Raw genomic sequence first — 14,415 nt, forward strand, 5'->3', positions numbered from 1 at the left:
ACGCTGATCAGAAGAATGGCTATGACAGGCATCCACCAGAGGGCAGTCTAAGATAGTTGAGAAGTTCAGAAGCTCCTAAATTGGGTTCACTTGGGGACAACTGACAAAAATTAAAAGACCGAAAAAAGTAAAAAAAAAATTAAAAAAACCTGAACTACATCACCACTCTGATGATCCTCCAAATTAAAAAGAGATGAAATAACGCAGAAGCCACAAGGGCGCAGAATCCACTAGGAAATGCAGCCGTGGGAGAGAAAGAAGGATAGAGGAAACCAGAAGTGACCCAAACATACCCTCACACCTCACACTTCACACCAGAGTAGGTTCCGGTGAGTGGGTGCAAGCGGCTCCCTCAGTGCTGACTGGGGACCCTCTCGAGGTATTCTTTGGTCCAGGTTGGAGCCTGCATCCTCCAGTTTGCTCTCAGTGAGATATCAATGTCATCAGTTAGCCTCCAGTTTCTCCCAAGTGTGGGTGAGCTCAGTGACCACCACCTAAATTCTGAAAGACCTGGGGTTTTGAGACTATGGCACAAACCACTGTTCACCAGCCAGTATCCATTCTCTCTCCCTGTTTTCCTAGGGGAGCATACCATCACCCGTGTTGAAATGTGGCTGTGTGGTTAACTGTGAGCCAATGAGATGTAAGCAGATGTGAGGCTTCTTCCAAAAAGAAAATTTTAAAAACAAGAAGGAAGGACCTTTTGCCTTCTTCCACTCTCCCCTGAGTCTGGAGACATCCAGATCTCCAGGAGACATTCTTGGACCATGAGGTGACCTTGAGCCTGGAAGTCATATGCTAAGATTAGAGGAGCAGAAAGGGAGAAGCTTGAGTCCTTGGAGAGACCACACGGCCACCATACAATTCTGGAATGCCTCTTCTGGACTTCTTTGATGTGAGAAAAATTAAATTCTATCTTCTCAAAGTCATTTTTCATTGGAGTTTTTCATCTATGGCATCGATCCTAGTTGAGACAGAGATGGTTTTATACTTAATTGAAAATAAATGGGAAAAAAGAAAATAAATGGACATCCATGGGTTGATTTTCCCTTGGAGCTTTCTGCTTTTCGTCCCTAAAACAGTGGCCTGGAAAGAAAAAGTCAATTAAAGTTCATGTTGTGGATGTTCCTGCTTGTCCTCCCCATAGGGGGAAGTTAATCACTGTCAAGCTTCAAGGTTTCCTAAAAGGGGCTAAGATGTTATACATTTTTTTTAGATGTTATACCTTAACAGGTAGAATGTCTAGGAACTTCTTACAATTGCAAATTATCATGCCCTACCTCAGACTTGGATCAGAAATTCTGGAGGTGGGCCCAGCAATCTGTATTTTATTAACCTCCTGGATGATTCTGATGCATGCTAAAACTTGAGAATCACTGAATTCCCAAAAGGAATTGCTCATACTACCAGGAGCAGAGAGCATCATCAGGAATAACTAGGGTTGAAGGTGCATGGGTTTGGGAAAAAAGAGAGCTGGAATAGTTGATCAACTGGGGGGAATGGATAGAGGAAATAGGATTTAATCAGTGTTCATCTGTACTAAGTCTTTGGGTGATCTTCACAATTGCCAAGAAATTCAAGTCTAAGATGGAATCCAAGACTTTATCTTTACTTCTTGAGTGTGACCTCTCTGTGAGGACGAAACATGTCGCGTCTCAAAGTATCATGGTCACATCGGTAAGAATATTTTCTAAGCTCTAGGAGAATCATCTGTGTGGACCTGGAGAAGAAACAGCAGGGGTGACCCCAAACAGCAGAACCAGCCTGCACCCCAGCTGGGGCGTACCCCAGCTGGGAGACCTGGGAGCTTTCGGCAAGTCGTCTGTCTGGTTGTAGAGACCACATGCAGGTGGGTTGGGATTCATCCTTCCATTGACTTGACTTCCTCAGAGTGGCCCACCTGAACACTGGAGGAAGCTGGCTCTGCAATTGCCATAGATCTCGGGCCTGTGGGTGGTAGGCATTTATTATTTCAGGACTTTTAGACACTATTTTTAAATCTAGAAATTCTCCAGATACATGAGGCTGACCTCCCCAAGGTAGAACCCAGAAAAGTCAAATTTGCAGCCTCACTGTGGAGAGAACGCAGCCAGTCTGATGGACTCATGTGAGACTTTGATTCAGACGTGAGCAGCTGGAGGCAAGGGGGCTGCCTGGGGAATTGACGGCAACAGCAGCGCTACTTGCGATCAGAAACGGTCACTGTGCGGCTGGCTCCCTCGCGCGGAAGAGCCACGCCTGGGTTGAGAGCAGCAGGCAACAGCTCTGTCATGTTCCAGAAGACAGTAAGGCTTGAGACACCTTTTCTGGTTTCTCCAGCCTCAAAAGAATTCTACGAGCTGCCCAGTATTTTTTATCCTCAACTATTTTTTCTGATATATCAGCCAAAATGATCTCCTGTTGTTAGAAACTAAAAAGTGTAATATGACTACGGGCATTGAAAGTCGTGAAAATCAATAGAAGCTCGTGGAAATGGGGGTTCCGTGGATTGCTTATCTGTTCTGGTGGGGCTGATGATTTGAAGTGCCCAGAAACATTAAGGGTTGGGACTCTGGCAACCTCTGGTTACCTATAGCGCTAATGAAGCGCTCAGGGCAGGCAATCTTTGGGGATATTCGGGGGCCACTTTCATAAAAAAAATACATATAAAGGCCATGAGGCAAGAAGGACTGTGAGGTGAGCTGCTTCCATTTCCAGGAGCCCCCAAAAGATCCAAGTGACCTCAATTCTGCTCAGGTTGCATGATCCTTGCAGGTCCTTTTGAGGCCAGGACTTTACTTTCCAAGTCCACTCTAAGCTCACTGGAAAAGGCCACAGGACCTTGAAGACTAGATTCCTCTGGGGGATCAGACTTCCTCCCCTTCCATCTCCCCTCCTTTCGGACCTCCACATCTGCCAATTACAGCCAAAAGGAAAAATGATCAGATGTTTATTGAGTCATCTACAGCAGTTTGACATCCTTAAAATCCCGGACAAGGTTGTGAGCACAGGGGTAGCAGTGAGGTCTGTGGGGCTTATCTTTATTGTGGGAGATGAGACCCAGGCGGGTGCAACTCCCACAGCGAGCCTGAAGTCTGGGGTGCCAGTGGCGTCCCCATTCCAGCCCTCACGGGGGCAAAGCTACAGAAGACAGACGTAAGACAAGACGCACAAGGCCAAGCATAGACACATCCCAGGACATCGAGTTCAGGGGAAGGAGAAAGGCAGGCACACAGCCTACTTGATGGACGTCCCAGATCCTTGAAGGATTCTCATGGGGGTGGCATGGAAACACTGACATCACCCATATGGGAGTCTCCTCATTCTATCTCCAGAACAACCAACCAGCTAATGGGAATAAACTTGGAATTCTGTGTCCATCAGAGCCCACTGGCCTTCCCCTACCCCCCCAAGTGCTGGTGGTTTTACAAATGAGGCAAAGGTTAATCCAGGAGGGCTCAAAGCAGTTGACAAACAGCATGGGGTCCCCCTTTCAGAGGTCTTCACCCCAGAAACAGCTCACATCTGTGCAGTTTCCCTTTTACACACCATGGCATCTCATTTGAATCTCACTCTTGACCTGTGGGTCAGATTGAAAATCAGGTCCTCCCATTTCTCAGATCAAGAAGCAGAGGCCCAGAAAGGATCAGCGCTGGAGCACAGAGCAGGTGGTGAAGCCAGGCTGGAACACAGGTCTCCCGTCATGACACCGACTCCACGCTCCTCCTGCAGTCTGGAGTCCTGACAACCTCCGTAACCAGAGCCCCTCTCCTGCGCAAGGCTGAATGTTTTCTGGTCGGAAGCTTTATTGGGTGTCTTGCTCTGGCTCATGTGCAGGGCAGGCACACACATCGGCAGGCCCATTTCCCCACTCAGGTTTGTAAAGCATCCTGGATCCCAACATGGCACAGGCACCATGTTAAGCCCACCTGTCAGTGTTTTCTCAGCAGCCCGAGGGGGAGGCTTGACCTGCAGATCGCCAAGTTTCCTCCCAGCTCTAGTGCTCTGTGAGTCTCCCCAGAGATACATGAGGAAGGAGTCCAGGCCAAACAGCAGATCAATGGCAGAGCCAGGAGATGCCCAGGTCCCCTGTTCCCGGCTCAGAGCTCTTCCAGCAGGCATCCATGGTCACTGGGCCCCAAGCAGGAATTTATGATGGAGCACTCCCTGCTTTGACTCTAGGGTGGCCTTGAGTGGGTCAAGAGTAGTCAGAGAATTACAAAGAAAGCCTCTTCAAGCTTTCCTCCCGGGAGGGAGAGTGTCAGGTGAAGGCGGTGAGTCAGCACTCTATTGGTGGGTGATGATGGACTTGGGAGTATTTCAAGCCTTGATCCTGGCTCCAGCTCTCTGGTCCTGTCCCCCAGGGAAGTCGGTTCAGGGAGGGGTGGGGGTTAGAGATGGAATGACTGCGGCCCACTGGGTGTGTCGAGTAGGGTCACAGAGCTGCCCATGGAGACAGAGAAGGTGGCTTGGCCTCAGGCATGGTGGGGAGTCATGAAGTCTGTCATGCTGGGAAACACCAGAGAGGCCCTGAACCCCTATACCCACACTCCAGCCTCTCACAGGCTCAGCATCCTTTACTTGGCGACCCATCTCCCCCAGAGCTGGAGTCTCTCCTAACACTGCCTGTTCCTTGATGGGACAGTCATGACTGAGGATGAGAGATTTCTTTATCCCAAGGAAAACTCAGCCTCCCCTGGACGAGTTCTGTTCTTCAGGATTGCATAGAACAAAAACAGCCCCCTTCTAGAGACATGGAGTTGGATAACTCTGCTCCTCTCCAGCCTGGCCCTTCCCAAGTCCCTTTAGCCCCTCATCCTTCAGCAAACACCGCAGTCTTTGCCTGGAGCCTTTCCCAGTAGATAGCTGGTGTTTTGACAAGAATTTCAGAGATCCAGTGGGCTACACAAACTGTCTAGTCTTTTGGCCCATTATACAAATTCGAAAAAAAAAACAGGTCAGAGAGGGAAGGGTTATACCCAGACTTACACTATCCCCCCACTGCCGTGACCCTGAAGGACAGCTGCCTACCCTCCTGGAGCATTCAAAATACATCAACTGCGTCTGCTCACAGGGCTGGCAATCATTTGTTCAGAGAGAAAAACCAACCAACAGAAACCTGGAGCCTCTACGAGGATGTGGGCTCCGGGCTCAGGTGGCAGCATGGCATGGGGATTCGGGATGGATTTTGTTTTTGCTGTTTTGTGATGATAGATGTATAAAATCAAAGCCTCCTCTTCCATGGTGAAACAGACCTGCTGGTGGGTGTAAGGATGAAGAAATAGGGTCCATACTCAAGGGACTGCTCCTAGGATCTGGGGGTAGCCGTTGCCCACCCAGTCGTGGCACCCTGACCCGGCCGGAACACGGAGGGGTCTGCACATGGTGCTGCAGGCACCTGGCCTACTGTCCCTGGCCTGAGCCTTCCCTCCGGCCCACCAGCTTCCACTGCGGGGTCCAAATGGAAGGGACAGGTGTCCCTTTTCTAAGAAAGGGAAAATATACAGAACTCCCCCCTCCCTCCACATGTACACAAACACGGACACTCCAGAACCATAGGCGATACACACAACAATGATGAGTGCCCTTCTACCGCCTTGGCTTTGAACTGGAGAATTACTGGAGCACAGAGCCTGGAGAAGCCCTGGGAGCCGTCTCATCTCACAAATGCAGACACTGAGGCCCAAAACAGGGAGCGCTATGTCCACCATGTCAGCAGTCTGAGCCCCACTGGGACAGATGCTGTGTCTCTGAATTGAAGCCTGTGAATCCTTCCAACCTGCCAGGAACAGGTCTCCCAACAGGGCCCCAAATGCAAGGTGGCCAGAGGAGAGCCCCTCAGGTAATACACGAGGCACCCAGACAGAGGGAAGGGTGTCATGAGGCAGACGCAGGATGGAAGAGCCACCACATACCCCATGGCCAGCCTGAGTTGCCAAGTATGCCCAGGCAGGGCAAGCAGGCTGGTTCTCCCTCTTTACATGGGGCTCATCTCTAAAGCAAGCACTAAGTCCTTCCCCAGTCACTTCACAGGCCTTGAGGAACAGGTCCCTAAGCCCCTTGGGCCCCTTCCTCGTCATAAAGCCAAGCAAAGCAACATTCCCCATCCCTCCGAACTCTCCAAGCATTCCAGAACGCAACCACAAAACAAGCCCACAAAACACTTGGGACAGCAACACCACAAACTGATACAATTGAAGCGGGTCCCACATAGAGGCCATGGCACTCTAGCACTTTCCTCCACCTTCCCTGAACCTGGCTCTGCCCCGTTTTAAATTCCCAGGCCATGGTCCGGTAACTTGCAGCTACACAGTCAGGACAGGAGTCGGGGTGCAGTCACTCTTCCCATCAGCAGCTTCTGCTAACAGGCATGATGGGTGGGGTTTCCCACCTCCCCCCACCAAGCCCTAGGACACATTGGCGTCCATGCTGACTCAACATCCAGAGGGAAGTCTCTGCAGAGGTCTCAGATTTCAGTAGCTAAACCCAAGCTGGAGGCTAACTAGGGCTCCTCATGGTCCATGAGGGTGAGGGGGCATGAAGGGGAGCCCCGGTCCCTGGACTTGGGCACATGGAGGTGTAAGGTGCTTCAGGATTCACAGGAAGGCGGCTGGTTCATCCTAGTAATGGCTTTGACTTCAAGGGAAATGGGAAAGAGGAGGGCTTAGGGGCTCTGTGTGGTAGGTATTGTTGGGGAGCAGTTTCTCTGAGGCATCTATCTCTCAAATTTCTGCAAGTGATGCCTGGGGACAGGAGGGGGAAGAGGGAAACTTCCAGAAGAGCCCTTGCCTACCTTGAGTCAGGGATAAAATAATGAAGGTGGGGAATGTCTTCTTTCATGGATCCCTCCAAGCTCTTTGCATCTAAATTCCACTCAGATCCACTTTTCTGGATCTTGGCAGTTTTCTCTTGGGCCAAATGAAAAGCACCAGAACTTTTCTCTGGCCTTAGCCCTACATCCAAACTGAAGTCTCTGAATGGTAGATCCCTGGAGCTTTCCCAATGTCTGATGCCCAGGAGCTGGGCACCTGGGCACCTGGACACCAAAATGTTGGGTGAGCATGGGTCTGCCTGTGCCAAAAAGCTGTCTGGCCATCCAAGCTGGACTTCCAGTAACCTCGGTGACTGGACCAGGCCTGCAAAGGGCCACGGGGTGGCGAGTAGACTCAAAGAGTCCACACTGAGAGTCAGACATTGCAGGGGGGAGCTGTCAGGCAGGCCCCAGCCCAAGGCCCCCAAAGCCAAGTCAGCAGCCTCAGCCCATGGGAGGCCTCCCACGCAGGGTCAGGTGGTTACTGAGGCTGGTGGGGATGGGGTGGGGTGGATCTGCAGACCTGCTTGAGATAAGCAGGGACCTTGGGGAGAGGGGGAGGGATGGGATGACTTTCCCAAAATTAAGGAGTATTTACATGTCTGGGGTCAGGGCCCAGGGGCCCACGGTGGGTGGGGCCAGCGCCAAAACAGGGAGGCTAAACAGCCGCCTGTGCCCCGTATCCTTCTCCCACCTCGGGGGGCCAGGTGCCCAGCCCAGGGCCTACCCGAAGGGAGAGAAGAGGCACAACATGCGTGGGCCGGCGCCCCACCACAGCCCCAGCCTGCGTACAGAGGAGAGGAGGGAGCAGGGTGGGCTCAGGTGGCCAGGTTGTCGGCCGGAAGCCCAGACATGCGGATCTGGGAGCTGCTCTTGCTCAGGATGGAGAGCTGGGTGCCCCCGTTCACCCCGCTGCTGGCCAGGGATGGGTGCCGGTGCTTGAAGTCCATGGTGAAGTAGCGGTTCACCTTCCAGCTCCGCCACTTCCTCTTGATCTCCGCCTGCACCTGCGGGTGGCAACTCCGGCGGTCACTTCCAGGTGGACACCCTCTCACACCTCACCCGCCCATCTGGGCACCCTGGGGCCCCTCCCATGGGGGAATGCCCATTAACAGCAGCTGTGGATGAGGATCTCCTGGAGAGCTTTAACAACCCAGATGCCCAGACCATTTCCCTGAACCATGACACCCAGATCTCTGGGGTAGGGCTCCCACATGTTTTAAGGCTTTCTAGGGGATTCCAATATGCTGTTAAGGCTGAGGATCACTAAATAAAGCAACCTTCTGGGTGAACTCCCAACACATTGCTCTTAGTATGGTGCATGCGGGGCACGTCCAGTTTCAGAGGCCACATGCCAACCTCCTCCACTGAGCACCTTTGTGTGGCACCAGTACCCACAGCCTCCAGTTCCAGCTCCCACTTCCACCATTGGCCCTGACAAGCTGCTTGGACTACTTCTTGTTTCTACTTCTTGTTTCTCACAGCCGCCATCTGCAGGGCTCTGTCTGCCTCTGTTTATCCTTATCTAACCCCTCTCTCAGAGAAGGTGATGGCACCCCACTCCAGTACTCTTGCCTGGAAAATCCCATGGATGGAGGAGCCTGGTGGGCTGCAGTCCATGGGGTCGCTAGGAGTCAGACACGACTGAGCGACTTCACTTTCACTTTTCACTTTCATGCATTGGAGAAGGAAATGGCAATCCACTCCAGTGTTCTTGCCTGGAGAATCCCAGGGTTGGGGGAACCTGGTGGGCTGCCGTCTATGGGGTCGCACAGAATCAGACACAACTGAAGTGACTTGGCAGTAGCAACCCCTCTGTACGTTGTCTGAGAAAGTCTTCTTATTTCTCAGATACAAAATCAGGGGAAGCCTGCCACAGTCATGCAGCCAAGACACAAGCGCTTGGTGCAATGACTTCTGCGCACTCTCCAAAGCCACCCACCCACTCAGCGCCCTCTCCCATCTCAGCATCTCTGTTCTGGGTTCTGCTCAAAACATCATCCTAACAGGCTAAAGCAGGAGGCCTGGCAAGGGAGAATTACTAGAAGATTCCAGGCCTCTCCCCAGGATCAATCAAGTCCACTCTACAGGGGACAGGTCTGAGCAAGCATGCTGGCATGCTGGGGCAGTGTCAAGCATTGGATGGCTCCCTTCTCAGCATCCCTGCCCAAGAGCAGCCTCATGAACTGTAGGTACCATTTCCTGTGGCTGGTACTGTAGGTACCATTTCCTAAGGTTTGTCTTACAGTGAGCCCTCCCAGGCGGGTTTGCACTCAGAAGTTGATGCCTTTATGGGCGGATCTCTGCTCCTGAGACTGGGCCTCAGCAAAGCGGGAGGGAGTCTGGCATCAGGAAAGGTGGCAGGGCTGGAGGGAGGCTGTCATCCTCCTCCTGTAGGCACTGGGAGTCTGCAGAGCCCTGGTCTAGAGGATCAACCCTGTGTGGCCAGCTGGTCATACCCCTGTCTGCTCCCCAGCAAGCTGCACCTCCACCGCTAAGAAACCCAGGATCTTACTTACCTCTCCATTCAGAAAGCAGTAGAGAACAGCCACCACAAAGCCCTAAGGAGAGAGAACAAACAGAACCTGAGAATGCTAGCAAGGAACCTCCCACGCGGGGTGTGGAAGGCAGCAGGATCCGGGAGTGACACCAGGAAGCAGAGAAATAAGTGACCGAGATGCAAGCACCTGCCCAGGAGCCTGGAGTAAAGCAGTCAAAGTTCTGCTCCACTGAGATGGCCACACCCCTGAAGCCAAGTGGCTGGTGGCGGCATTCCCTCCCACCCACAACCCTGGCTTTGGATCTCACATTCCCTTGGTCAAATCCTTCCCATTCCCAAGGGCCAGCTCTGTCCCACTTTCTAAAGAGGCCTTCCCCACATACCCCAAAGTGTTCTCCAGGCTCCCAAGCCAGCCTGCAGGCCCCCTGAGGGCAGCACTCCTTCAGGACAGAACAGCCCTGTCTTTATCCACCACCACCTCCCCACCCCATTGGCCAGACAGCTTCATACATGGAACGCACAGAACACCACGTGGTTCCTGCTACCTAGTAGGTGTTTGGCTCTTCTACATACATTCTTGACTTATAGTCTGGGCATTTAGAATTCCTGTGCTGAGAGATAGGAACCCAGGCTCTGACTCCCAGTCTGGGGCTTTGCCAATAAACCCCCAGCCTTGCCAGGCTAAGAACCTTATCAGGTAAAACAACTGAGTTAAAATGGGAGGAGGGAGAGAATCAAGTCAGATAAACAGAATAACTTTTCAACCATCAAGGTCAAATACTCCTCTAACGAGTTGGGCTTGGAAGAGGCACTGTATCCTAGGGACATTCAAAGGAGCCAACCTTGCCTTCCCCAACCCACTCATGCACCCATCTGTTCATGCACTCACTGTGCATCCTTGCACTGACTCACTCGGCTTCACTCACTCATTTACAGCCCTGTCTGCTGATTCCTTCAAGAACAGACTTACTAGTCCTCCAGTTTTCTCATTCCCTGGATCACTTATTTATGTAACTGTTCATCCCCCTGTTCAGCTCATTCAGCTCCCTGGGATCGGATCCTGTGCTGGGGATCTCGACCTGGGCAACTCAGAGCTCCAACACTCAGAGGGGGAAGTCAGATGTGGACAGAGAAGTCTCTTGAGGACACTCCACCCATCCCCAGGGCTAATGCTGAGGGACAGGGAGCTGCTGTCTGCTGTCTCTGATGGCCCAAGGGAGGCCTGGCTCAGGACTCCCAGATGCACCAGCAACACGAAAGCACCGGCATGTCTTCTCATGGAAGCCTAGAGGACAGAGAGTATGAAGGGCCCTCCCAGGTGTCTTCTAATCTAGTACTGTTATTCCAGAAGGGGAAACTCAGAGCTGAGTTTAGGTTAACGACGTAGGACCACCAACAAGGTAGAGGCCAGGGACCTGGCTCCCCACAAGCTCTTCCCTACACACACACACACACACACACACACACCACACCTACCTGGAAGGAGCCCAGACCCAGCTCAAACACGAGTCTCTCCCTCTTGCTGACGTTCTCCGGGGAGAAAGCAAAGACGGTGTAGTGGATTCCAAAGAGTGGGATGAGCAGCAAGGTGGACCTGGCGAGCCGTCTGTCAGGAGAGAGCAAGCCGTCTACTCCGGGGGCCGCCAGGGCCTGAGGCCGGAGCCGTGCAGGGCAGAGAACCGCAGTCCCAGCCGCTCCTCTCCCCCAGCACTGGAGCCCCTGCCCATGGACACCCTCAGGATTCTCTCCCAGGGCATGGGTCCTAGGGGAGATGGTCAACAGAGCCCCAGCTTCCAGAACTCCCCAGGAAGTTCTGGGGAGATTTCTCTCAGTCTGTGAGGTGCCCATCCCTCTAGGCCACACTGGTGTCCCGTGGAACCACTGAACGTGCACAGGTGAGTATGTGATTGACAGACACCTCTCTGGGGAGGTATGAAGCCCTCTGGAAAAATGAAGTCAGGGCAAAATCCTGCGGTGGGATTTGGACGGACAACGTGATGCATCTTCAAGCAAAACAAACGTTTTTCAGCTCTGAAAGGAAGCTCTCTGCGCCTGGAAAGAGCAGCCCTACGGGACCACAGAGACAGTCAACTTCTCTGAGTCTGGAGCTGGCCAGGGATGCTCATGGAGAGTGATGGGGAGGTGCTGACCACTGGGAGGGTGTGGGCCCAGGGGGTAGAGCACAGGAGACTCATGGGAGGGATGCTAGGAAGGATTTACTGACCCTGAACGTAAACAACCACCATCCAGCAGGAGGAACCTGCCACCTGGGAAACTGAGTCAGAGGTTGTGAAGAAGGCTGTCTGCAGGGCTGGGAGTGGAACCCAGAAGAGAGAAATGGCCCTAGGGACCTCACTACCCGCCTGCGGCAAGCTCTCCTGGGGTTCCTCTGACTGCAGCTGGCTCCTAGGCCCAGTGGGGTGGGACCATGGTCTGAGAGGGTGGAGCGCAGAAACCACGGGAAAATGTCAAGAGGAGGCATGGTGACACGTGCTCCTGTGGGTCCTTCCCAGGGCAGGGGGGCACCCAGAGGGTCTTCAAGAGTGGGACCCCATCTCCGCCCACCCCAGCAGACTGTTTCTCTTTGGACCTCCTGGAAGAACTGGCCCCACCCTGCAGGTGCAATGTGCCCCCTGGGGCCCTCTGAGTTTCAGCCTCACCCTCTCCTGGCAGAGCTAGTCCATGAGGTGGGCAGCAGAAGATGGGGGCAGCCCTTCAATCTGGGGCAGTTACACTAGATGCCCCTCCCTCTTCCTGACCCAAGCCTTTCTGGGAGAGACTATTCCACTGAGTGTGAGGGCTCCAGATTTTCAGAAGAAGCAGAGTCCATAGAGTCTGAGTGACGCCTACTCAGAGGGAAAGGATGGGGAAGGGGAAGAAAGAGAAGCAGAGGGGAGGTACACTAAGAAAGGGGAAGGAATAACCCAGGGAGACCTCCAGGTGGATCACGGCTCAGTCCTGGAAAAAGGCCCCTCGACTGCCCAGCACCCACCAATCTTCCACATGCTCACAGGTGGCCAGTTCTGCAGGACCTGGGGGTGCCTGGACCAGAGTGGGGACCAACAGGATCCCACTCAGAGCCTGGCTGTGGTCTCGGAGTGTCCTAGCCTCTCACCTCTCCTCTGTCTGTCCTCTCTCAGAAGTGGCTCCTTGATGGCAGGTGTGGTGCCTCACTTATCTGTCATCTACCCTGGCCAGCACCTACCAGGCATGGGGCCCGTGCTCAAGAAGTGTGTGTCCATTAAGGTATAACCACACAGGCCTGGGATGATACACCTCAGAGCCCTGGACACTGGGCATGACCTGGGAGCCCGGGTCCCGCTCATCTCCGGGCACCCAGAGCCTCACCCTAGAAGACAGCAGGGAGTGTTGGCTGAAGAATGAAAAGCAAAGTTGTCTGGAAACACAGGAACATGGACATCTTGAGGGCCCCTCTGTGACCCTGACTAAAGAGGTTACTTTAAAGAGCAGCTTAAGAAGTTGAGGAGAGAAGGCAGCCCGGCCTCCTGTGGTCCCTTTCTCCTCTCCCCAAATGGGTCTGTTTCCAGGGATCTGTCTATGCAGTTTGACAAGTGAAAGTGTTAGTCGCTCAGTCATATCTGACTCATATGACACCATGGACTGTAGCCCGCCAGGCTCCTCTGTCCATGGGATTCTCCAGGCAAAAATACTGGAGTGGGTTGCCATTCTGTTCTCCAGGGGAACTTGCCGATGCAGGAACTGAACCTGGTCTCCTGTACTGCAGGAAAATCCTTTACCATCTGAGCCACCAGGAAAGCCCTAGAAATCAAAAGGCCAACCCTCTCCAGCATTTGTGGTGGCAGAGGATGGGACGGGTTCAGTATGTGAGAAACACAAGCCTTTGAGCACTTCCCACCCCCTAGCATCCCAGAGTGCAACCCAAGGGCCCTGCCCTCCCTCCCCCGCAGCCCTGCGATGGCCCAGAAAGAATGAGGGACTTCTGCCAGGGACCCAGGCATCCCAATGACTCCTTCTGATAGATGCAGCAGTGGAGGTGGATGAGTAAGGCACTGGGTCTCAGAGTTCGAGGACCTCTGTCCCTCAGAGCGGGGACCAGAGGCCTTGGAATGGGGACATAAGGTTTGAACCTTAGAACCCCTCCATGGGGAGTCACAGAATCACCCTATGATCTGTTTACGCCAGAGAGACAATGACACAAGCCTTTAGCCTTTGTCCTTCTGCCCCAAGGAGGCACTGATGGGCAGAAGGGGCCTAAAGAAACACAAGGGAGAGCTTCCTACAGCCAGAGATGACCAAATGAAGGTGGGATCCCCTACTTAAAGGGCTTTCCAAATAGGGGCTGAAGCTCCAGCTAGAGATGCCTCAGTGTCTAGTGCTTAGGACTCCCTGGGTTCAATTCCTCGCCCTGCCAACCTCTGGCCTTGAGTGAGTCATTTTACCTCTCTGTGCTTCAGTTTCCTCACCTGTAAATAGAGGATAATACAAGTACCCATCTCAAGGCTTGTGTGGGGAATAGGTCACTCTGCAGGTGAAGTGTGAGCAAGGCACCTGGGTGAGGCTCCCACCCCTTGCAGGGGGACAGTCTAAGTGAATTCAAGCTCAAGGCTCTTAGAAATCATCTAACAGCTGCAAAGGCTGAAACCCAGAGAAGTGGGGGGTTGGAGGAAGACCACACGTCGAACCAGCATCTGCAGAGGCTTCCAAGCTGCTTCCTCCTCAGAACCAGCCACACCCCGCTGCTCCCACGACGTCCATAGCCCCATCCCCGCCACCTCCCCTCATACCCCAGGCCACAGGGTTGCAGAGAACTCACAAGACGCACAGATGTCAACATGCAACAGCCGGGCAAGGGCTCAGGGCTGGAGGCACAGGCTCACTCCCCGCTCTCCTCCAGCCTGGGCAGACGGGAGCGCCAGGTGGAGGCAGCAGCAGCATGCGTCCCCCTCCCATCCAGCACACCCGGCCACAGCCACGCCACGCACACTTACAGAGTAATGGTGGACAGTTCTGACATCTTGCAAGAGTGCTGCTGAGCCCGCTGTGGCTTGCAGTAGCATTTCTGCACGCAGCTGCTGGGTGTGACAAGATCAGCATTTCTGTCAGCTGGGGGCATTGGGCCACGATAAACTGAGGTGGGGACTTA

At 53.4% G+C, this 14,415-nt stretch overlaps 1 protein-coding gene across 5 annotated transcripts in view; it reads right to left on the reverse strand.

Moving 5' to 3' along the window:
• Positions 1–2,913: 2,913 nt before the first annotated feature.
• ADCYAP1R1 (ADCYAP receptor type I) overlaps positions 2,914–14,415 on the reverse strand; it is a 61,969-nt gene continuing 50,467 nt past the window's right edge. For 3 of the 5 annotated variants that reach the window (XM_044946688.2, XM_025291225.3, XM_044946689.2), the window contains exons 14-17: positions 14,261–14,344; positions 10,767–10,896; positions 9,310–9,351; positions 2,914–7,797 (exon numbers count right to left, since the gene is read on the reverse strand). In XM_044946688.2, coding sequence (XP_044802623.1) covers positions 7,609–7,797; positions 9,310–9,351; positions 10,767–10,896; positions 14,261–14,344 — 445 coding nt within the window. In that variant the 3' untranslated portion in view covers positions 2,914–7,608. The remainder of the gene's footprint in view (positions 7,798–9,309; positions 9,352–10,766; positions 10,897–14,260; positions 14,345–14,415) is intronic. The other 2 variants (XM_025291226.3, XM_025291227.3) reach the window with 2 other exon arrangements.

This window comes from Bubalus bubalis, chromosome 8 (genome assembly GCF_019923935.1).
Source record: "Bubalus bubalis isolate 160015118507 breed Murrah chromosome 8, NDDB_SH_1, whole genome shotgun sequence".
Taxonomy (NCBI): domain Eukaryota; kingdom Metazoa; phylum Chordata; class Mammalia; order Artiodactyla; family Bovidae; genus Bubalus; species Bubalus bubalis.